Raw genomic sequence first — 24,261 nt, 5'->3', positions numbered from 1 at the left:
TCAGAAGAGTCCTTTAGGAAACGCTTAGCATTTTGTTGACTCGGGGCAGCCGGGAGATTTCCATCTTATGTGTCAGGACTCGCTATAATATATGGAAATAAATACCCAGACAGCTGGTGAGAGATCCGGGCGCGTCTGTCTTGGGATTTGCTTCAACGGCAAATGAATCTCTGAAAGGTTAGACCACTCAATTTGGTAACTCATGAGCCGAGCGTCGTATCGGAACCGTTTCTCTCCCTCGGCGGCCGGTCGGAAGAGGTTTTTTCTTCTTCGATGTTTTCGTTAGGAAGTGTCAGGGTTTTTGAGATGCCCGTCAACAATGGAGAGGCAGGCAGTTTTCTGCTACTTTGTTTTATTAACGTTGGGGGTCCGTTCGTTAGATGGTGGGGCATCGGCGTTCTCAATGCCTACGTTAACAAGGGAGCCTATCTCAACATGGCCACGGAGGACATGATGTTATTCCATCAACTATAAACGTAGTATTAACCCCGTAAACTCATTGCCGGGGCCATCTGCCACACAAGGCAAATGCCCGGTGGCCGACAGGGCCACATACTTACCCATACAGCTGTTCCAGTGGCAGGTTGGGTCCCGCGATGTGCTGCCGCTGGCTGGATATGTATGATCGCACGCTAGATACGGCATGTGCCACATTGTATCACAGCACACTATGATATAGGCCACATAGAATCACATACGTTGTTCGCTGGCCACTGGCCTTAAAGAGCCAGGGCCACGTAGTCCTCCCCAGTCCAGCCCTGGGCTTCTGTTAAGAAAGATTGTACGCTCTTCAGACCGGCCACCTGGATCTCATCTTTCCAAATCTCTCTTTTATTAAAGTCACCAAATCTTCTTTAGAGAGCAAAACAGTAGCTTGCAAGCTCCCCGGACCAGACAAACATCATTATAGAGCTTCAATAATGTATTTTATAACCAAAACTAACATTCAGGTTGTATTTTCTCCCCCTTTTTTAAAATTTTACGCGTGTTGTGTAACAAACAATGGGACGGATCGCAGAGCCGAGCCATTTTTTTCTATTGCTTTTTGTTTGGGGGGGCTTCGGAGGAGGGGGGGTATTTTTGTTCCATTGTCGGGAGTGAGTTACCTACTGCACCCTTCCTACCGCGGGGCACAATGAGGCAGCGTGAAGCCGCCGGTGGCAGGTAGCGTTCACTTTATACCATAATCACGGTTCAGTCACGCTTCTCTTCTGCCCCCGCAGCGCGCAAACAGTTTGACAAACCTGCGCTTTGTGTTCGTTTGAAGGGGGGAGGTTTTTTTTCTCCCCCCTGTACGTCCTTCGCTATATAATTATACTGAGCGTCGCTCCGCGTTCCTAGTTATTTTTAATTTTCAATAAAACTAGTTAATCCAAACTGCTGCATGAAGGAGGGCATGTGAAAAAAAATAACCATCTATTTGGGGTAACGGGGCAAAAGACAAATTCTATAACATTAATGCCCGAAACGGGGCAATATCGGCGCAAAGCCATCAGGAAGCAGCCCCCTTATTCTCCTGGAAGTCACAGATAATAACGATTAAACGGCCACAATCTAGCCAATCAGAGCGCAATATCCCCCGGCAGCCGGGGCCACTCCTGGCAATGCTTTATTATAGAAAATACTGGTTTCCATGGAGATTTTTCTAAACATAATACTTTGTATCATAATTGTAACAAATATTTTTAGAAAGAGACACGTGTAAGGAAGACGTTGAATATTTATTGACCGGCACAATGCACCCCCCCCCAGAGGGCTTTGCAAGTTGCGTAAATGACGGCTCATCGGAGTGGCCCACGGGGGCTCCCCCCAAAGCTACAGGTTTTTGGGGTTCCCATGATTAATGGCACCTGAACACATGAGCAACGGCAGATGGTAGAAGGGGGTAAAGTCCTGGGTTACAATGTATCAAGATGTCAGGAGTCAGAGAGCCTCGAACTGCCCCAAAGAGCCCAGAACAGCGTCGTTCGTATGCTGGATAAAAGCCGTAGAAGCTCGGTTACCTCCTGTATACTTTTTCCTGGCAAGGGCCCGGTGCCTATGGGGCATCTTACGGGTTTAGAGAACGTGGCTCATCATATGGGGACTTGTCCAGGTTCCCAACCCCAACCTAAAGACACCTCTGACCCCCCCGAGCTGTACCTTATGAAACGCCCAACAGGATTTGCTGTGATTAAATTATTATTAATGCTGGATGAAGGGGTTCTCACCCTTCTCCTCACACTGAACACGCGGGGCCGGACTCTCCAGAATCTCATTATAACAAATTAGATGTTTTAGGCCAGGACGGACAACACCAAATCCCAACAAATACACAACTTTTCCATTAAAAAAATGATTAATTACTTGATTCTCACTAGTGAAAAATGCACCATGGGGGGTTTAACCAGGTCTATGGGCAGCTGTTGTTCGATCAATGATTTGGGGTAATAGAGGGTTAATAAACCAATCGCTGGATTCCAGTCTTTCTCCTCAGTCACCGGTGGGGCCACCAAAGGTCACCCGGTTCTGTCGTCATTCACATTTTAATACAGACCCTTTACTCTCAAATTGTTTGGGTCAAACGGGGACTTCAAGTGGGCCTCGGCGGCATAGGTGACCCCCATCCTCTCCAGCTTGTACTCCCCAGTTCGGACAAATTCTGTCGTCACCTGTGTTCAAGTAAAACAAAAACATTGTATGAATGAGCAGATCATGGGGGGTCCAAGGCTCTCTCTGCCTTTTATTTATCACCATTCTGGACCAAAAAAAAATGTGTGTGACACCATATGCCAACGTTTCGACCCTAGCGAGGTCTCCGTCAGGGCTGGCCGAGAGTGTCTGGGGTTATTTAACAAATTGGTCTTCCCTGTTTGTGAATAGTTTGGACTTTTTAAGGTGATGCGATGGCTTGGGGTCAGGTTATTAGATTAATATGCCCTCCATAAAAGCTGTCAGCACTCGAAGCCCCAAGTGGACACGAGCTGAGGTTGGCGCGGACCAACACAGTGCCAAGGGAGCCGAGTATGGAGCAAACACGCAAGGGTGCCGGATAAGGAGAGAGAGTAACCCTTTTAATTAGGCATCCCTTCTTACTCCTTGTATAAACAGACGCCGCTTGACAACCACCCTCGGTCTCCTAAATCATCGAATGTGAAAGATACGAGAAGAAGAAGCAGCTACCCCCCCCTCCTCCTCTGTCCCTATCACTACTGAAGCTTCAAAAAAGTTCCCGAGATTGGGCCAAAAATAGAGAAAATAGAGAAAATAGCGTGCGGCTGGGTGCCTGCTGCTCAGACTTGTACTTTTTAGTTTTTAAAATAGACAGGAAAGCAAGTTTTTTGGGCTCTGAGTCTCGGGGAAGTGGGGGGGGCAGAGCGCACATCGCATACATTTTCATCAATAAAAATGATTATTCTAGCGACGTGTGCCGTTACTGGGCTGAGGTCCGATGACCTGCGTAGGGTTAACGGCATCACTACAGAATATGTTGGCGATACTCACGGGTCCTCCGTCGGGATTTCGTATATAGCCGTACGCGATGGTTTTGTCGATGGCGAAGCCAAAGTCCGCCCTGCGTATGTGTCCTACGGCGACGCCGTTCCTCCAAACGGCTTCCAAGCCAAACAGCGGGACTTTACTGGGCAACGCAAAAGAACGCTACGTCAATCGAGCGGGAAGTCGCGCATGAATTTTCATTACTTTGCGGTCCAAAATGACTCCAAATTTAACCCTTTAAATCATAAGCCCTTGAGATAATCTACTACGCACTCATTGATAGTGAAGCCAACCAGACGCTTCCTGACGCCTTCAGCCTTCTGCTTCTCCAGAGCTTCGCGGCCAAGGAACGGCATGGCGCTCTTCAGCTTACAAGTGAAGGCCAAGCCGGCTTCCAAAGGGGTGTCATCGGGACGGAGGTCCGCGTGCCAATGTCTGTAACCTGGCAAAGGAAAAGACCGTGAAGAGCGCCCAACATTCCCGGTTGTAGAACCCAAAGTGTCCAACGACGGTTTTAGCACAAAAGTCACAAACCTGGAAATTAGTTGGCTATGAGCCGGGTAACTCGTGGGATTTTCTAATGGTCACAGAGGTAACCATACAGATCAAGAATGAACAGGTGGTGGATACACTGGCTGGCAGCAGGCGGAGGTGGCAAGGCACCGTGGTTGTCTGTGACTAGTGGTTCTCTATGCTTTGGTCATACTTTTCTGATAAATCCTTCGCCCTCCCATTAAATTGCTTTTTAAGATAAGCCGCCAGCGGCAGAGTCATCCTACCGGCCGCGGCCACCGACGGCAGAGCCCTGGGGGATTTACGTAGACAAGGTTCGTCGGTGGCGCCCGATCGCTTTTATCTCGGATCTCTCGCCTCGGCGCGTCAACCCAGCAATCAGGCAGAGACAGATGATTTGAGATGTAATTTATCTCAATTTGTAACCGTCAATATCCTTTCATTTCTGATAAGACGCTGCGATTTCTCCTTCCCCGGATATCTTTTTTTTTTATCTCATTCGGCTTTCTAATTCACGCGGTTACAGAATACACTCTGGAAAGTGCAAATCGAGTAAATAAACTAATGTAAGAATGAGCACAGAAGACGGGATCAAACTATTCATTTCCCAGCAAAATTCCGAGATGCTCAATTTACAGACGATCTAAATTTCTACAGCAAATAAATCAACAACGAGCCTGACATTGCAGAACATAACCTGCCCTAGGGGGGTAACCACATCCCCTACCGAAGACCTGCCTGTGGGGACGATTATATCAACCTCATGGGGGTATTGTGGCCGGTACTGGTGGGGGTAGAATGAATGCAACCTGAGCCCATTACAGCCCTTATCGCCTATTCTGTCGCATTGTGAACTCGTTTTACATCATTATTTTTTATTAAGCAATCATACAGAGCATGCGAAATGCGTTGGAGAAGTTCATAGAACTACAAATCTGTAGCAGACCATCTGATGAGTATATCGAGAAGACCATTCTTACCCCAGGAGGTGGCCACAGTTATCTCAGGAGGAGACCAGCCTTACCCCAGGAGGAGACGGCCCTTACCCCAGGAGGTGGCCGCTCTTACTCCAGAAGGAGACCAGCCTTACTCCAGGAGGTGACCATCCTTACTGCAGTAAGAATCAGACATCAATGAACGAGCCGCATATGCCACGCTGGTGCCGAATGCCCGCCGTCCCCGGCACAGGTACCTTTCTCGATGCTAAGGGAGTCGATTGCTCTGTATCCAGCGTTGCCGATGGACTTCTTGGATCCGGCTTCCATGACAGCCCTGTAGACAGATACACAGTCTGCTTTGGGGATGTGCAGCTCCCATCCCATCTCTCCAACGAATGACAAGCGGATGGCGCGTACCTGCGTGGGCAAAAGGAGACAGGCAGCATTATCCGGGGCCAGCGGACACCAAGGTTCCCGGGAGCCGATTGTCCACAGAGTTTTGGGAACAAACTTGGTCAATCCTTTGACCTGAAGTTAAATATTAAACGTAATGTAAGTTGTTAGACGTGAACGAGCAGAGGGCGTCACAAGAATCCATGCCAGGACTCTACCTCCTGCTTTAAGATGAGTTTGCTCACGGGCCAGCCGAAGGCAAAGCTGATTTAAATAATGGATTAAAGCTCCTCGCTATTCTAACGTTCCGGACATGCGCGCCGAGGAAGGGCTTATAGTAAATGTTCACCGAAAACATGACAAATGCCACCCGCAGATCAACATATCTGCCCTACTTCTACTTTACAAACAATCGGTTTTTTCAGGTTTTTTTTGTTTGTTTTTTTACTCCTGACACGATAATAATCGGCTACGAGATCCAGAAATCATTCTAGTTATGACATCACTGGGCGGCTCGGATCCTGATGAGTTCGCCGATAAGAAGGTTTTCTCTGGTCTCTCCGCTTTGTCACAATGTATAGAAACACAGAAAGGGTGATGCCATCTGGGACTCCGATCCCCCAACCCCCTGACTGCGACTCCTAATTACTCCGAGCCGGCAGCCGAGTCGGATCCGAACGCGGCCTGCAGTTAAACGAGACGGGCTCGTTACAGGCTGCTCTCATCATCCGACAGACAGAAGGAACCTGGAAATGTGACAGCTCAGAGGAGGCTTCATCTCTGGGGAACAATGACGGAGCCATCACACCAGTAACCAATTTAAGCGCCACCATCAACCACCCACATGATTCGTGTGTGAAGTATCTGCCGGCGGCATCTGTCCTTAGCCTCCAACCGAAGGTAGAATTTGAAGGGCTGTCATCGGGCGCTAGAATATACAGTTCTACCGGGTGATTTCAGAAGCCGGATCGCTGCGTCCGGACCTTCTGTGAGCTTTAATGATTGGCGCTTCCGTTACCCCGCAGCTCGGAAGACGACACTGATATTTATCATTAAAACAGTAAAAATAACCCAGATTTTGGAGATATTTCCTTAAAAATTTCATCGTCACCAATACAAACCTTTGGGGGGGGCAATCGAATATTTAAAAAGATACAAAATAAATCAGCCGGTTCTGAAGCGGAACCCAGCCGGAAAAACATAAAGGTTCTAATCACAAGAGACGGTTATTTAAAATGTAACACAAAATAGAATTTTTGGTAAATGTTGCGGTCTTAACGCTCCTCGAGGACCTCGTTAATACCGAAATATTCGGAGATTTTAGAAATAAGAGGTAGTGTTTCTGAAATCTTTTAAAAAACTTATTAAAAGACACACAAACACGTTAATAAAAATATATATAATTAATTATGGTATAAAATCTGGAATTCCTTGGTTCCTTTGAAGGCTTCATAATGGGAAAAAATAAATATCTATAAAGAATTGAAAGATTTGTTCAGCTGTGTTCATATCGATCATTTTGCGGTCTTCGGATAAATGGAGCTCGGAGATTTTTCCCAAGGGCCACACGAGAGAGAAAACCTGCGACGCGCCGAACGTTTCATCAAAGGAGCCTCGCAGATAAGGAACGGGAAGCCGGCCGTCGCCTTTAACGCTCTGTCAGGGAGATTCTGGCGACTCCGTGGATCAGCAGCGAGCGTTAACCGGCGGATTTCTCCTCTTCCTATTTTGGGAAAAGCCTCCAAAGGCTTCGTATCGATAAAAATTAGTGAAGGATTCAAAGCGGAAATGAAGGATCGTGAGAGTTACTGAGGAAAACGAGACGGGGGGGAAATGAGACGGGAGAATGATGACTCCGCGTGTAGAATGGCTCATAAAAAGAGCCTGCGATGCAAAGAAAAAGATGGAACAGAGTATATGAGCGTGGGGGGGGTGAATGAGGGGTGAATTACCCATTTTAACGGGGGGAACGAGCGTGTTCTGCGACAGTGTTACCTCTAACTCGATGAAGAGGTCGCAATGGGGTGAAATGAGGACATCATGGAAACCAAGGACCTAAGGCCTAAGGTCTGATGTAAGCAGAGAAGCGCGTGAATATCCAGCAGGGTTACACGGCAAGACACCAAAGTGACCAGGCTGTCCCTAAAAAACAGAATCCAGGTCGCCAACCCGGTGCGATCCTTTGAAGTCCGGAGGCTAATTAAGCTTGGGGACTTCATGGCAAGATTATTATAGCCCTGGTTATATAGCAAGGGTTAAATACAATCTCCACTGCTAGTCAGGACACCTCCGGCCCTCGGTATTGAGTGGAGAATGGAATAGTTTGTCCGAAACCAACTTATTAAGGAAGAATTATTGTTTTTGTAGAAGGAGCTCTCTGGCTCCACTCTTTATGGACCATACCAAAGGGTCACAGGGGTGCACTGAATGCAATTAACATACAATGAGCTGTACAGATCGAGTGGCGCTCTCACGTGGCGCGGTACAAAGTGCTGAGATGTTCTACATTCCGGATAACTTTCCCTTACCCCCCCCCCCCCCGGAGCCCGACTTTCAATCCTTCGCATTATGTCAGAGTTCGTTTGGCGTCTTAGCTTCAGAAACACTTTTTCTCAGGACACGGCTAGGAGCTCTTTTCTCCATTATGCCATTAGATCAGTCAGGCAAGGAGGATAGATGGAGGGATATAGCCGGGGAGGATCCCGGAGCCTATCTGGGTTACAAAAGGGAGGCTTTTAACAAAACACAGCTGCTAGGGGGCTGGGGGGTCACTGAGCGATCAGAGGCACCTGCAGACCTAGAATAAGAACGAAGGATATGGGCAGAATTCATAGCCGGTTAACCCCTGGCATACCGGGGTACAGGAACACATGAAAAAAAAGAGGCCCCAGACTTTATTAACCCCCGAAACTCTAACAAATTTGAAAAAAAAAAAAAACACATTAATATTTATCAAAGCAAAACCTGTCTTTTTCTAGGCTAAAATGCAAAATATCCCAGTTCCCATGGCGATTGCTACAAAATTAGCAATGAAATTTTGCCCTAGACAGGCTTCTTTGAAGTCTAAAAATCAGGTTGAAATCCATTCCCTATTATTAAAAAAAATTATTATTATTATTAAAAATATTTTAATGGAAAATTCTTTAGCCATAAGCTACAAAAAAAAGTTATTGATGTGATCCCTGCGGTGTCTGTTCTCTTCGACCTTTATTGCCCCCCCCTTTGGGCAGGTGAGATCTCCTACCTGGTGTCCGGCTGCCGTCGCCATCTTGTGCGTGGAGAATGGAAAGGCCTCATTGCTCAGGTCTTCATCCAGAACCTCCTCCAGAACCTTGCGGCTGGGGTGGGAGAGAAACAGGGGGCTTAATGTGGGGGGATAGAGGGGTCTTCGGTGTCCGCTATCGCCAAACGTTCTGCCTTCAATGTCAGGGAGCCATTAGGAGGTTGTGATGGATAATGCATAATACATGCCCCAGGTATTAATATTAATACAGATCCTTAGGGATCCAAAGTTCGGTGCAAGTATCTACAGCAGCATTGGCTGTTAAATTCAGTGCCCCCTAGAGGTAGGTTGGATTGTGGCAAGGAGAACTAATAATTACCCCTTGAGAAAGATGCCCTTCCCAGTTATTTTTGGCCAAAAACGTATTATTTTCATATAAAAAAGGTTTAAGTTACGGGATCGCTGTTAATGATACATTTGTATCCTGAATGTATTTCCATTCTTTTTAATCAAATTTTAAAAAACGGTGGTCACCCCAATGCAAACACTAAAAGCAACGATTCTAGAGGGGATATAACTGCTAAGGGGCGCGTTGTAAGCCCGACAGCCCCGCAGCCGCGCTCAGGTCCTCGGAAACTAATCCAGAAATCTCTAGTGGGAATCAGAAGAAGCGAGACTGACGCGCGTTATTAAGACCCAACGTGACAGTCTTCGGGATGAACCGGCTGTCACAAACACATCTGCCGCGGGATTCACGCCGCCGCCGCCGCCGACGTTCAAGATTGATACGAGCTGAAGCGGATTGTGACTGGGGGGCCCTGAACCTCCCATAGAAAGGAAGGCGCTTGCTGATTTTAAGTGAAAATGGCAGGTTATAAAGAAAGAGCTTACGGGTGGGAGATAAAGAATTCTGACGACTCCCCGATGGGAAGTTTCATCCACCCAGCCCCTCCAGATAATACGGAGAACACAGAAGGGGTCCGGTGACACTCGCTGACATATAACCTACTTATCGGGGGGGGGGCTGCGATAAACTGGTTCTCCCTCTGGGGATCTTCATCTATTGTCTATTCGCTGTTGATACAAAGCGTCTTCACTTTGGGATAAAGGGTCTTGGAAATGTATCTACCCCAGGTACGGATTTTGGATTTCGCGCTTGGAGGGTGGTATCATTTTAATCATTTTGCCATCCTAGAGGCAAATCGTGTTCCCTCTAAGGTGGACTGGCATTTCCGTACTCGTGCCTCGGGCTCGCTGATTGGTTGGACCACCGCCCCGGGGAGATATTAAAGCCCTGTACCTCTCTGGTCCTTGGATGCTGATCATGCCGAGGTCCTCGGAGCAGTCGATCAGTTTGCATTTGAAGTTTTGGTCCTGTAGGACGGCGCGGATGTGGCCCCAGTTGTGCTCGGCCACGGCTCCTCCTATGGCCAGGTAATAACCGTCCCCTGGAAACACAGGACAAACGGTGGCTTTTACAAGATCTTCCCTTAACCTCAAACTCTAAGAATCCATTGTAACACAAGCATTAGAGTTACTAATGGATTTAAATACATGATAATTGAGACAATTTGGACCAGGCTGGTCATAAAACCACTTGGTGGCAAGTAAAATCCGGTCCCCCAAATGTTGTCCTCCCACAGATTTGCGGAGAAAGAGAGGCGCAGAAGCACTTCTCTTTCTCCGCAAGCCTGCCTGCATTATTCTGACCTATCGGAGTACTTCTGCAAAAGATTGGAGCCCCCGTTCCTCCAATCGGCGGAGAGGGTGTGCCCGGAGGCTCCTCCTTTTGCAGAAGTGCGCCGGGAGGTCTGGTTCACAGAGAAGCGGACGAAGAAAGAAGGCAGGAGAACAAGAAGAGGCAAGAGGAAAGGAGACAAGAACACAGAAGCAGTCAGCAGGGAGTATCTTTGTACCGTAGAGCGAGATTAACCAGCAGATTGCAAAGGGGCTAAGGAGAAGCTACACAACTAATAGTCTTTAATGATGGGAGAATTATTATAAAATGGGGTCATTTAACACTTCCAGAAAAAATATATTCATGCTGTAGAACCCTGTGATACCCTCAGACACGGCAAACATTCCGAGCTCCTAGAAAAGAGGGGGTCAGAGGAGAAGAGAGGGGCGTCTGGGGGCCAGAGAAGAACCGTCTCTGCGAAAGTGAACATTAACCGGTATATTATGAAGATGAGCTTTAGCCTAATTAGTTTTATTTCCACTTTAATCCAAAATATAAAAGGAAATAATATTATCCAATGAAAGAGATCCTTTCTCAGCTTTCTGTACCCGGAGCGGGGATCAGGATAACCCCGCGGCGCATGAACGGCATCTCCAGATCATTACGGTTCCAATAAAAGGAGATACATTGTTTAACGATATCAGGAGGTTAACACTTGATTAAGTATCTGGAGAATGGGATCCTCGTGTAAATCCACTCAGCCGTTATCTCATTAAAGACTTTGGAAAGAATAAAAACACTTGATGCTAAAAATATATATATTTATCTTAAATCCCCCGAGAAGCACAAAAAAAAAAAAAAAAAAGAGCTCAGATATAAAGATCAGAAAGGAAAAGAGAAGAAATGAAATAGAGAAACATCGTTAAAAATCTCATGAAGTAGGTAAAGCCAAGTAGCACAATCAGCCCCCCCCCCAGTAACTGGCACACATTTTTATACACAGTCTCGCATTCGTGCAAACGCCAACACTCGCGCCAACACTCGCGCATGTCCCCCTGCCCCAGGACAGTCCGTGACCGGGTAGAGGGTAATACAGTGAGGGCATTAAACATGCATGGGATAGACATACGGCTCCTGAATCTAAGACGAGACCAGCGACTGATTAAGGTTTGAGTCTTTACAGCAAGAGAAACGGGCGACTAGACGGGGGCCGGATGGGGCTGATCTGCCGGCGGGTTCTGTGTTTCTATGAATATGTACGCCTGATTTCAAAGACTCCACGAAACCTGAATGCTTTATGCCACTGCTGATGTTTTATACCCACCTTGAAAGTCGGGGGACAGAGGGGACGGCGGCTTCCCCGGCTCGATGCGGCTGACGGTGAGGTCGCTCTCAGTCCCCCCGCGGCTGTTCAGCATGCAGGTGTAGACAGTAGATCCTGGAAGAAACATAGCGGATCAGGAGCTAGGAAACTCCAGGAACCTTTCCCATAATGGAGAACGAGGCAGGGAAAGGCTCCGCAGCGGGGAGGGAGGCAGGGAAAGGCTCCGCAGCGGGGAGGGAGGCAGGGAAAGGCTCCGCAGCGGGGAGGGAGGCAGGGAAAGGCTCCGCACCCTAAACATCTGGGCTGAGGAAAGGAACTTTCTGAACGCTGCGCTGTGAATTTGACCCGCTGTCGATACAGAAGACGTTCTGCACCGTGTCTGGAGTTGCCCCGGAGCAGGTTTTTCCCCGTCCGTTCCTCGGGTTTACCTGGGGGTTTGTTTTATTTGTCACTTACCTGGGGGTTTGTTTTATTTGTCACTTACCTGGGGGTTTGTTTTATTTGTCACTTACCTGGGGGTTTGTCGACGTCGGCCGTGAAGAGCCAGTTAGCTGCCTTTGTGGCCTCCGGGCCAACCAGGTAGAATTTTCCAAAGTAGGACATGTTAAAAACGGCCACCGCGTCCCGGCACCGCAGACACTCGCTCCTGATCTATAAAACGACAGCGCGTCAAACACAAGAGATAAGCATCAGGAAACGGCTATTTTTTGGTAGGAAAAACATATAATTTTTACCCTGTCCAGATGGGCCAAATGCACCCTTTGAAGGTAAAGCATTAATCAAAAGAGCCACTTGTTGCCAGCTTTTCATATTTAGAAGGCCTGGTTCTCTCTATATGTCCAATAATAGCACTGTTACCCTGCTACCACCTCTGCCAGAAGGCCCAGCAGTGCATCTCTGCTGTAAGGACACCAAGACAGTTAAGTAACCCAGAGGCAACATTCTGAAAAGAATATCCACGGGTCGGTCCTTGCACGTAATTTTTTCATCTGCTCTAAAACTGAATTAGAATAAGAATTAACACCGACTGGAGAATTAAACAGAACGAACGCGCCTCGGTCTGCGAGCTTTATAATCGGCCCCGACGGGGAGAGAACCCGCCGCTCGCAATGAAAGGGCCGCGGAATAATTACAAAAGGAAGCTATTTATAGACGGAATAGAAACACAATGAGATTCAGAACCGAAATACACGGACCCCGGCTGGGCACTGGGAGCCGGAGCCAAATGACAAAAGGAGAGGATTAAATATAACGTGGAGGAGTCCACTGCAGGCTGTGTGACTCAGTCTGCCCATTCCCCCCCCCCTCCAGCGGCCCTGGGATTGGGGTGAAAACCTTGAGAATCTGCCCTCCCCCCAAGACCCTGACGGTGAGGCAAAACCCCTAAGAATCTGGGGCAAAACCCTGAAACTTCCTAGGTATGGGGGCATACAGAGTGGGTCCGGAAGCCCCCTGTACCCGTGTCCACGCACCACGTCATGATGGGGAGGGAAGCCAAAGGTATACTCTTTCTCCAGCAACTGACTGTATGAGTAATCCTGATGCGGCTGGTGGCCATAAGCCCCGTAATAGTCATAGTCCAAGACCTGCAAGAGGAAGACAAATAAAAGACGTCTATAAGGGGCCGGCCGCGGGATGAACGTTATAAATAGTTATGAACCGGTCCCAGGGGCATCTCTATACCCCAAACGGCCAAGTGGCGTGAAAGCCACACGCGTGTGATGTGAATGGCATCAGAATTCTGCCCAGTGGATCGGCGACGGGCCCATGTCTGCTGCATGGCGGAATATCGCCTCTGATTTAGCGGCAGGCTGAGCGCATACATTGCTTTCGGAACACGATGCCACATTGTTTCTCTTGGCAAATTGTACTCCGTGTGCCGACAGACGGAACGCGGGATCTGGAGCGACAGATGATCGACGTGCCGGAAGCGTGGGTTTTGGATACGAGGGCTCTAGAAATAGCTGCAGGTGATGACAGAGGCTTCGCTTCAAATTTGAGGGACGCAGAAAAACCACCAGGCGTTGAGGAGAAACAGAAGAGCTCGCTCGGGTTTAGAGTTAGGAAAGAAAAAGCCGACGAAACTTCTGTATACTTACAGGGGCCCGACCTGCTGGGTTAAACCACCCCGGTCTCTCCCAGCCGTGTCTCTCCTGGAACACGCAGCCTTGCTGGAGGAGAACCTGCCGACGAAAGAAACGTGGTTATCATCGGTTAGCGGACGGGGCTGTAGGCAGGAGGGTGCGCGAGTTTATAAGCAGCCCCCTGGTTCTGGACAGCCCCCCATGTCACAGTTATGGGGTATAAAGCAAATCATTACAGCCTTCAGCCCAGGTCACATATCGCCTGGCATGATTTGGGGTGAGAGGAGCAGAAGGAGGCCGTATGAGACTCTGGAGGATAGGGAGGCTCCATGAGGCTCTACGGAGACCAATGAGGCTCTACACGGTTCTATGAAGGAGAAGGATCTCCACAGGTGTCTGCGGGTTCTAAGGAGGCTCCACAATGCTATGTGGATGATAAGGAGGCTCCACAATGCTATGTGGATGATAAGGAGGCTCCACAATGCTATGTGGATGATAAGGAGGTTTCACGAGGATCTGCAAAGGATACGGGGGGCTCCACAAGACCCTGCGGAGGATAAGGAGGCTTCACAAAGCTCTTTAGGGCATAAGGAGGCTCCATGAGGTTCTACAGAGGATGAAGAGACTCAATAGAGAATAAGGAGGCTCCACAAGGCTCTGCGGGGGGATAAGGAGGCTCCACAAGGCTCTGCGGGGGGATAAGGAGGCTTCACAAGGCTCTGCGGGGGGATAAGGAGGCTCCACAAGGCTCTGCGGGGGGATAAGGAGGCTTCACAAGGCTCTGCGGGGGGATAAGGAGGCTCCACAAGGCTCTGCGGGGGGATAAGGAGGCTCCACAAGGCTCTGCGGGGGGATAAGGAGGCTCCACTAGCACCAACAATGAAGAATGTAATTAAAACAGAGAAATGAGGGCAATTTTGCTTTGTGGACCTTATCCGCCGCGTTCTATTTCAGGGAACAGGTTAACGATAGGCGCTCGTGTGCCGGGATAATACCAAGCAGATGACAAGCCTGGCAATGCCAATCAAAGCAGCACTACAACGCTTAGCAACCATCCCAAAATATCACCGTTACCTAGTGACTGGCTAACGACAGGTATTTTAACCCACCGCTAACCTGCGCAATTAGAGGACACGCATCTAAAATTCCTAGGAAATTGGCAGAAATTCTAAGAATAGACTTTATTTCTCCTAAAATATCACGCCGCTGGTTTCCCGCACACCAGCCTCGAAACTAGAAGCAGCGAGGATTTTCAACAAATTGTGAATTTCAACCCCTTTTTCACCTGGTAGAATGGATTTCATTTTGCATTTTTTTTTTTTGACAAACATTTTTTTCTAAATATTCTGTAGAAATAGCTACCTGTCCTCTCTATGTTATCGGGACAATAAATGTTTGTTTTTTTCCTAAATATTCCGTAGGAAAAAAAAAAAAAAAAAAAAAAATACTTTCAGCCTGAATATTTAAAAGTGTTGCTGTACTTTTATTTCATTTGTATTATTTTAGTTTAAACAGAAGAAAAAACTGAGGTTTTTTTTTACTTTACTTTCTTTAAAACTTTTTTTTTTATATAATAAAATTATAGAAATTTGGAAATATAAATATTTAAATATATTTTTATATAGATATAATGACCTGCAGTGATTAAAATGAGCATTTCTGGATATTGCAACATTTGTACAAAACACTTTTTATGGAGAGTACAAAACGTTCCCGTTCACGCCGAATTCCGGAAACCAAAAGGTTCCGCGGTAGTGGATCCTTAACCAAGGACAATGGATCCTAACAGTTAAAGTCTGGACAACCCTTATCTGGGTCTGGAACCCGTCTTTCTCAACGTACCTCGTGCAAGGGATCCTTTCTCATATTCCTCCCGGCCAGAGGTTCGTCATAGGGGAAAACCACCGAATAGTTTTTGGCGTAGGATTCGTGGCTTCTCTCCCGGATCCAGCGGTTTTGGTTGGTCAGAGAGTGATGGAACCTCCTTGATCGTAAAAATAAAAGGCACAGAGGGGGTCAGAGAGGACACGGAGAACCAGCTGGGGAACAGAGGGTCTGGGAGACGGACCAAACCTTACCCCACTACAGCGAACCTCCAAAGAAAACATTATTATTGTATCCATCATTTATCTACCCAACAGCTGCGTCACGTGATAAAGACCCAATAATTCTCCTGGACACCACAAAACCTTCTTAGATGTTCTACAAAGATTTACCGCGGAACGTCTCTTTTTTCCGGAAAGCCACGTAGCACTAAATATATATTATTTTTTTCCATGAAAATTCTTAGATCTGCGGAATGATTTTGTGAACGATTGCGCAACGGCGTACGAAAACGTGGGCGATGATTCCCAGTACGGCCCGGTGTCATTGTAAAAAAATTATGAGTCCGCCTGCTTGACGTTCGGGGCACCGTGGGAGGAAGAAGGCGACAGGCGTGCATTTTAATCGACGGCGAAGGTATTCACGAACATGAGTCCCGGAGACCCCTCTTACTCATCTTGAGACCCTCACCTAAATAATTAGCTTGATGGATAATTAGACGCATTGGGGTTAAATAGAAATGCATTTAATGACAAGGTTTTTCTTTCGCTGTAATTACCGTCCTCCGCTGTCGGGCCGTCGGAACGCGATCGCGGAGACCACCAGATGCACGAGAAGCAGGGCGGTCAAAAAGGGCAATTTACGCCACAGACTGGTGAGCGTGGAGGAGTCGGGGGGGCTACTAATTAGCTTCTAGTGAACGGTAATTAATATTTCCATCTAAAACGAGAGCAGATTGTGCCGTTCCGAGGGAATCTAAGCGAACGGAAACCAGGAACGAAACGCTTATAGATGAACCAAAAAAATTATATATTATTATTATTATTTTTATTTTATACAGGAAATTCTGGAAAATCCTGTAAAAAAAAGGCAAACCGTCACTAAAAATGATATCAACGGGGCTCGAAAGCATACGAGCGATAGTTTGGCAACCGGCCTCCATTCGCCTGAATTTAACTAAAAAGCGAATTCAGTAGCCAATCAGGAAGAGGCTGCACAACAAAAAAATAAAATAAACCACAAAAGATGTTTGTTTGTTTGTTTTTTTTTAAAGCACATTATACCCAACACATTTCTAGGCTGAAGCAGCCACGATTCGGTGCATTTTATGGCGTTTTTGCTCTCACCTGATGTCATAGCCGTACATATCCTTTTCCGGGCGGCCGTGAATAATCCAGTGCGCCAGCTCCTTTCCGCAGCCGCCCCCCAGCATCATACCTGCGCAAAGCACGGGAACAGCGTCGGTAAAATCCGCTCGACAGCCAAATCTGGCCGCCGCGGTCCAAACACCGATCCCATTCCGGGGACGGATAACCCACCTGCGCTATTGAATCCGCAGCCCAGGAAAAACCCCCTCACTTCCGGAGACTCCCCCAAGAGGGGCTTGTGGTCGGCGGTGAAGGATTCTAAGAAACGGAGCAGACGTATCAGTTATAACGGGATTTCGCCTCGTACTGCGTAGTTCTAGAAGATAATGAAACTCTGTTATCCTGGACCATGATGGCGTGAGCCGCAGGTGGTCCTACCCCACTATATCCTCTCTGGGGTCCGCATCGCGTTGGCTTAACTAAAAGGTGCAATAGGGCTACACGGTGGAGGGAAGTGAAAGTGGCATCACCGCCGATAAGAGAACTTATATGGCAAATATAAATATATTCGGATGAGGATAGATGTCGGACACAGCCGCACCACAATGCGTTAATGGGTTGGATCACAAACCAAGTCTCAGAGCCAATCAGAATAAATAACTAATAAAATTAAATAAAATTATTTTATATAGATTATTTTTATATACGGCAATTATCATATTACTAATAAAATACAAAATTCTCCTGGGAGAAATCTGAAAAAAGTACTTTAATTTTATATCTAAATATTACATTATAGACATTTTCTTTTTAATTTATTTAGGGGATCTGTGTGCGGCTATTTACGCTACGGCATTTTAACCCCGTATTGAGTTATATTTGTACCCTACGCTGAGCTGATTATCTTATCGATAAGTATAAATGTCGTCGGGAGATAAATGATGCTCTCTGAGATGATTTTTAGACTTGAAGTTCATTAAACGGACTAAATCAGATCGCTCGGAATTATCATTAATTACAAAAAGCGGAATCTCGAGGTTTTCTTTCCAATGCGCTAATAAATCTTCTCGTTTCTCTGGTCCGAGCCGCTGATTGGGAAAATTTCCCTGCGCTCTGCTGCCACCTCCAGGCCGGCTCCTTTTTTTAACATAATAAATAGAAAAAATGCACGAAAATATGGAAATATCAGGGTCTCCAGATACAAAAGAGACAAAGACTCTATTGGCCCATAAGACCCATCCAGACTCAAACCTTAATCAGTCGTTGGTCTCGTTCTTAGATTCAGGAGCCGTATGTCTATCCCACGCATGTTTAATCCCCTCACTGTATTACCCTCCACCACTTCTGCTGGGAGGCTGTTCCGCTTATCTATCACCCTCTCAGTAAAGTAAAACTTCCTTACAAAGCTCTAGGACGTTTTACTAAAGCGTCAAAGATCTGGGTTTATTGAATATCCACTGTAATCATCGCTCAGCCCACAGACATCACGTGCAGCCTTAATAATAATTAGAATGCTGTGGGATGGATGTGTCGGGACTCACCGGGGCCGCACACCGTAGATTTGATTCCGGTTTTCTCGAGCGCCGGGACGCGGTTAACGGCTCCCTGAATGTGCTGCGTGAAGACATCCCAGTCCAGATCGAAGAGGCCAAAAGCGAATGTATCCGAGACCTTCCCGTAAAGATAAAAGAGGGTTTTAAATCACGAGGATGGCATTTAACTTCCACCAAAACAATTCATGCACCGTGAGCCCAGAAACACCCGACGCCACGTTTGGGCAGAATACCCCCCCCCGTGCCGTACCGCCACATGCGGATGAGCCCTTGTAATCGATCATTGAAGAGGCTTTCAAATTTTTCCGCCCCTTGATCTATATATTTGAAGACAAAATCCTAGAAAAAGAAACTTAAGTCTAGATATTTGGAGGATGCAATAGAAAAATACCTGCGCAGACAAAAAGCAAATGTGCTCAAAGGGTTAATGAAGACATTGCATCACAAAGTATGAATTGGTGGGTATGACTGAGGGGCATTTAAACCATATTGCCCCGGGTAAAGCCCCGCTAATTCCCATGCTTGGAACTCTCTCAAAGAGCTGACCCTGAGAAATATTAACCCTTTAATATGCCATCATGATGATTCTGAATAGTGAGTCGCCAAATGGCTCTTATACCCGTTGTCACGGAAACCTTGACCTGTCAGCACTTCAAGATTCACGTAATTGAGTCACCTGCATTCAAGCAGGGAAATCAACAATAACATACTGGGAGCAAAAGCACCAACTATGAGTCTTATATATGATCACAGCGGGGGGAGAATAGGAAGGAGTCAGACTGTGCGACCTGCAGAATCTGCCCTGTCACCCTGAGATTGGGGCAAAAACCCTGAGGCTCCAGGGCAAACCCTGAGAGTTCCCGGGTATGGACATGAAGGGCAATAATAGCGGCGAGCAGTTGACGGATACCACGGACGGGAGCAGAGCCTCGATCGGCATCTCACCTCTTCCCAGAATATAGGATTTGACTCATAGCCGCCCACCGACAGCGCGTCGCCTTGGAGACGGAGATACACAGAAGCGTCGTGGTCCCGAACATTTGGCATATTCTAAAAATAAACAGCAAGGAGAAAAGATTCGAAGAAGCGGAATTCAGACGCATTGTGATCCGCAAGGAGCGCGCAGGCAGCTCTAACTGCAGGCAAACAACAGCCGCTGATTGACGGGCGGCGGATCCCAAGATAAAGTCTACCGGGTGGCTTTGAACATAGACTGTAAAAGTTGTCAAGGTCCTTCGTCAAAATAAAATGACGGGTTATGTGTTTCACATGCTTACTTTACTGAGAAGGTGGTAGATAAGTGGTACAGCCTCCCAGCAGAGGTGGTAGAGGGTAATACAGTGAGGGGATTAAACAATCATGGGATAGACATACGGGGTCAGATCAGAGACACAAAATAAGCGACAGGACCTGGATTCCCTCGATTCGCTCGGTGACGACATACGCGTGGTGCATTGCGACCAAAGGGACGTTGACTCCCGCCATTTGTCCGAGTTTCTGGGCCCACACTCCTAAAAACAAAAATTTAAACATTTAAAAAGCTTTGACATTGCAACGTCCCTACCACTCCTGCTGGGTTGCTGTTCCGTATGTCTGCTGATACCTGCACAGTTGACCACGCAAGGGGTCTGGATCGTCCCGAATTCTGTCTCCACACCAACCACCCTTTTGATCCCGAAGTCATCGGTCTTCACTTGGATGCCGGTCACCGGACAGTTCTCTATGACCTGGAGGAGAAAATACCAGGGATGGGAAAGATTACAGCAGCGTGGCACCAGGGGCCACAGAAGGACTATGGAATTCCCTCCGCTTACCTTTGCCCCGCGAGCCGTAGATGCCCTTGCCAGGGTGGTACAAGTGCCGGCGGGGTCCATCGTGCCATCTTTAGGGACATACAGCGTCCCATACAGATCATCGACATTCATCAAGGGATACAGGTCCTTGGTTTCGGCTGGAGAAAGGACGTAGGACTCCACTCCATAAACCTTCCCCAGCTGGGGCAGGAGAGGAGAAACCCAACGTTACTTAGAATGTTCTCCATCACGGAACAAAACATTGAGCCATTACGGTTCTAGAAGCGTTAATTAGCAGGCGAAGAATCATTAACAAAGAGTTTCGCGCTTCGCGAGGCTGTGACGACGCTTTGCAAACACAGAACGCTAATGAAGGCAATTTAGCCGGCGTGTGAACCAGGGAGTACAGCTCGAAACCGACTACAGCGCCCATCATCCATAACTAACCGTAGATCGTCTCAGACAATGGGAGATTACGTTATTTCCGCAAGACTTTCCCTAGTGGAAGAAGCTCATTGTCTTTTGGAGACGGACACTTCTTTTTTTTTTATCCTGTTCCTCAGCCAATCACAAGCCAGGGTTAATGCCAACATCTAACGGCGTACGCTTCCGTCACGTTCAAACGATCTACTTTGATACTGCGACCTAGGATCCAATATAAAGTTACGCCGGATGCTTACAGACATCAGTCTCTTGTATTCATCCAAACGCTGCTTGTTCGACGCGATGAAGAGACCCCCGTTCTGGATCCACCCGGTGTGCAATCCGGTCTCCTCCTCCAGATCGCGGCTAACCACGTCACGCGTGTGAGCCAAGAGTTCCACCTCTACATCGCTCGGCCGTAGCTGCCATAGAAGACCTGCAAGACGCGGAAGCTAATTAATGGGGGCCATCAAGTATTTATCACAATTGTGGGGAGCGGAGCCTGTCGGCTGCCATGAGAAGAATCAGAACGTTCTCGCCTATGAAACTTCAAGCGATTATGTCTCATATTATATATTATATTGGTGAGGCAAAGCTCTTTCTTGATACATTTTATCAATCAGCGGATGTTCATCTCGAGTAAAATATAGAAAGGAAAGGAAATATAAATATTTAGGATATAAAGAATATGATTTGTGCTTCCAATCTACGTTCCAAGATTCCAATCGACAAACGACTGATCGTAACATTGTTGTCGAGGTGCTGCCCGCTTACCTGCGGTGTGCCAGGTAGTTCCTGATGTCAGTCGGTCCCTCTCCAGTAGGACCACGTTCTTCATGCCCATCTTAGCTAAATGGTACGTGGTTTGGCACCCCAAGCTGCCCCCACCGATTACCACCGCATCTGCCGAGCGAGGCAAGGGCTTGCTGGGTCCTCTGCTGTCGGGGCTTTCTTCTTTCAAGGTTGTAGCGTAGGGAACGTTCTTCTCTGTCGTTTGCCCCGCTGCGCTGCCGGACCGACGGATGAAAGCCAACCTTCCATGACTGGCAGAGACCCGGAAAGCTCGGCCAAGGTGCTTCATGGCAATCTGAAAATGCATTGGGGGCTTAGATCAAGTCAACGACAATCACAACTCACAGCTTTTCAAAGAAACCATGGATGGACTAAACAACGTGGAGATGGAAGCTGTTGTTGGACGGTTGTTACAATCAGTCTCTCCTGATGTCTAACGGATTCTCCACGGCTTCAAAGATCATATACAGAGCCCCATTTTCTAAAGCGGAAGATATAAGAGGACACCCATCTCCCCTCCGGGAACGAGCATCTGTCTGCGGCTGAAGTCACACAGCCCCTACAGCGTCGGTCCATCTTCATCGCATGCGACTGATTTTCGACCATCTGCCTGTTGGTTTTTATGTAGGAATATGGGGGCATCACAGAAATTAATAAAAATAATAATAAATAAATAAATTATAATCCTTGTCGGAAACATAATGTGTGTTACAAACAGTCTATAAAGCGTTATATTAGGGAGGAGCGCCGGCTGAGTGCCCTCTCCACCCATCGTGGGTGAGATATCGTCCTATAGCCTTACAAGCTGAGAGAATAGGGACGTTCTAGATGCTTGAGGACAGCAAACTGTGATTCTATCCAGAATGGGTGCAAAAGATTTCAGACCCCTCTATACAAATGACCTAACCGGGGCAAAAATCCGATATAGGGACAAACAAGCATTTCGGGTTATGAGGGGGTGTGATGTGAGGCATAGGGTCCCTTTAAAGAACACAAACGGTCTATTTCCATTCGTTGCCCTGTCAGCAGATTCTGTATGATAATCGTGGTGGGGAAAAGGCAACGTGGATAATTATTGGATGACAAACACCAAGTGTCCCTCCTCTTGGGGGCGTGTCCAGCCACCACCCCCCGACACGCCTCCTTGAATTTTAACACCTGCGAGCGACCCATCCGTGTGTACCCAACGGGAACGAGCGGATCAAGGTTCGGTTTGGCTAAGCTGCAGCCACTGGGTTCCCACATCAATGCGTTTAACTTGACCGCGTTGATACAATGTTTGCCTCCTTCTATCCGACTGACATTATTTAGAATTTTATTGCAATAAAGTAACATTCTTAAGGGTGTTTATTTCATAATTGACAATTTAAAAGAGCAATACACTAATTCCATGCTTTTTATCTTGGTCGGTCTGCATAGGCAAGCTAGCTTGGTTAGGGTTGTCCACACAGAAGACCCCACAAGTGCCCCCCATTGACCACCCTGAACCTTGGATCTAGACAATGTGCGGGGGGGGGTAATATGATTAAACCTTCAAAGGAAAGAATAAAATGTCAGATCTTTTTAGGGGCAATTCACCTTTAACTCATTCCTCGGCAGTGTGCTATGTATAATACTTAACACGAAATGAACCCCAACGGTACCAAAACACAGAGCCAGGTATGGTTCTACCAACTTTTGGCACTGACTCTTGCACTGAAAGGGTTAATCGTTTACCGATCTTTTGGCACATCTTATAAATAAAAAGTGATCTTACTTGACCGACTGTCTTCAGCCAGAATCCGCCGTGTCTCCCTCGAGGCTGAAATTCTTGTTAAACGTTTTGTTTTTTGTTTTTTTTACCAAACACAAAAAAAACAAAAAAAAATACCCACGAGGCAAAGTTCCCTGGGAGGCAGGAGCCCCGTTAATGATCAGCTTATTACCACCCACCCCGTGTCCTGACTCAGGGGCTCACGTACCGTCGGAGCTGACAACAGCTGGAAGGCCATTTCTGGAGGAACTTCTTAACCCGAGTGGATCTGGACGCAGTTTCCCATTGGGTTGCACGTTACTCACCACAGGGGGTTAAACGGTACAACTCCACCCCTTAGTCCTCCCAAAATGAATGTGAATAACAGGCAGGCTTGCCTATAGGAGCTGCCAAGTGTGCGTAGACAGAAAAGGGAAACGTTTAACCCTTTCGGTATCAGTAAAGCTGCAACATTTCAATCAACTCAACACACAAAGGGTTAATGCTGCAACTTAGTTTCTAGTAAGTTAGTAAAACGCAAACCTTAGTCAGTCGTTGGTCTCGTCTTAGATTCAGGAGCCGTATGTCTATCCCATGCATGTTTTATACCATCGCTGTATTAATCTCTACCACTTCTGCTGGGAGGCTGTTCCACTCATCTACCTCTCTCTCAGTAAAGTAAAACATGTTTAGTCTGACCTTCGAGTGTTAGACTTCGGCCTCCTGTTGATCGCGGCATCATTGCAGAGTTAATTCCTTGATGGTATATTAACTACCAAATTAATTTTGAGCTTCCTTTTTGGTTCTACAAAGTTCAGGTGATGAGTCTCGACACGTTAACCCCACGGTGCCCACAGCAAAAAATACCCGGGGTATTTGGCCATTTATTGCTTAAGCTACCGGGTGACCCTTGGGTCATTTCGGGTCGGCAGTTCTGGAAACGATTTGGCTCCAAAGAAAAAGAACGTTCCGAAACTTCAAACCATAATGCTGTAATTCGTCGTCCAAGAACTTCTTATCTGTAACATTAAAGGACGAGGCTCCCGGCCGACACTTTGTTGCAAATAACGGACGCTTCTTCTCAGACCACAAATTGTTTCTTTCGGTGAGTGCGGCCGCGGGAATTGCTTACGGGGTCTTCTTATACGATATCGCTAGCGGCTATTAATGCTTTACAGCGTATACCACCTGAAAAAAAACACTTATT

General features: G+C 47.2%; 1 protein-coding gene across 2 annotated transcripts; it reads right to left on the bottom strand.

Moving 5' to 3' along the window:
• Positions 1 to 1,702: 1,702 nt before the first annotated feature.
• On the bottom strand, positions 1,703 to 23,427 carry SARDH (sarcosine dehydrogenase). 2 transcript variants are annotated; one of them, XM_053473670.1, is made up of 21 exons: positions 23,284 to 23,427; positions 21,305 to 21,617; positions 20,788 to 20,966; positions 20,129 to 20,308; positions 19,918 to 20,041; positions 19,725 to 19,825; positions 19,260 to 19,364; positions 18,303 to 18,432; positions 16,993 to 17,079; positions 16,801 to 16,891; positions 15,473 to 15,614; positions 13,646 to 13,729; positions 13,019 to 13,132; positions 12,059 to 12,197; positions 11,547 to 11,660; positions 9,845 to 9,992; positions 8,566 to 8,659; positions 5,183 to 5,345; positions 3,751 to 3,919; positions 3,484 to 3,619; positions 1,703 to 2,651 (listed from the first exon to the last, which is right to left on the bottom strand). In XM_053473670.1, exons 1-21 carry the CDS (start codon positions 23,311 to 23,313, stop codon positions 2,526 to 2,528), a joined length of 2,769 nt encoding a protein of 922 aa, XP_053329645.1. In that variant the 5' UTR covers positions 23,314 to 23,427; the 3' UTR covers positions 1,703 to 2,525. The 2 variants fall into 2 exon arrangements, with proteins under 2 accessions (XP_053329645.1, XP_053329646.1); XM_053473671.1 differs by lacking the exon at positions 23,284 to 23,427 and adding an exon at positions 23,079 to 23,149.
• Positions 23,428 to 24,261: the final 834 nt, after the last annotated feature.

The sequence above is a fragment of the Spea bombifrons genome, chromosome 8 (assembly GCF_027358695.1).
Source record: "Spea bombifrons isolate aSpeBom1 chromosome 8, aSpeBom1.2.pri, whole genome shotgun sequence".
NCBI classification, from domain to species: Eukaryota; Metazoa; Chordata; class Amphibia; order Anura; family Pelobatidae; genus Spea; species Spea bombifrons.
The sequence above is the reverse complement of the archived record's forward strand: the minus strand, read 5'-3'. Positions and strand labels throughout refer to the sequence as shown.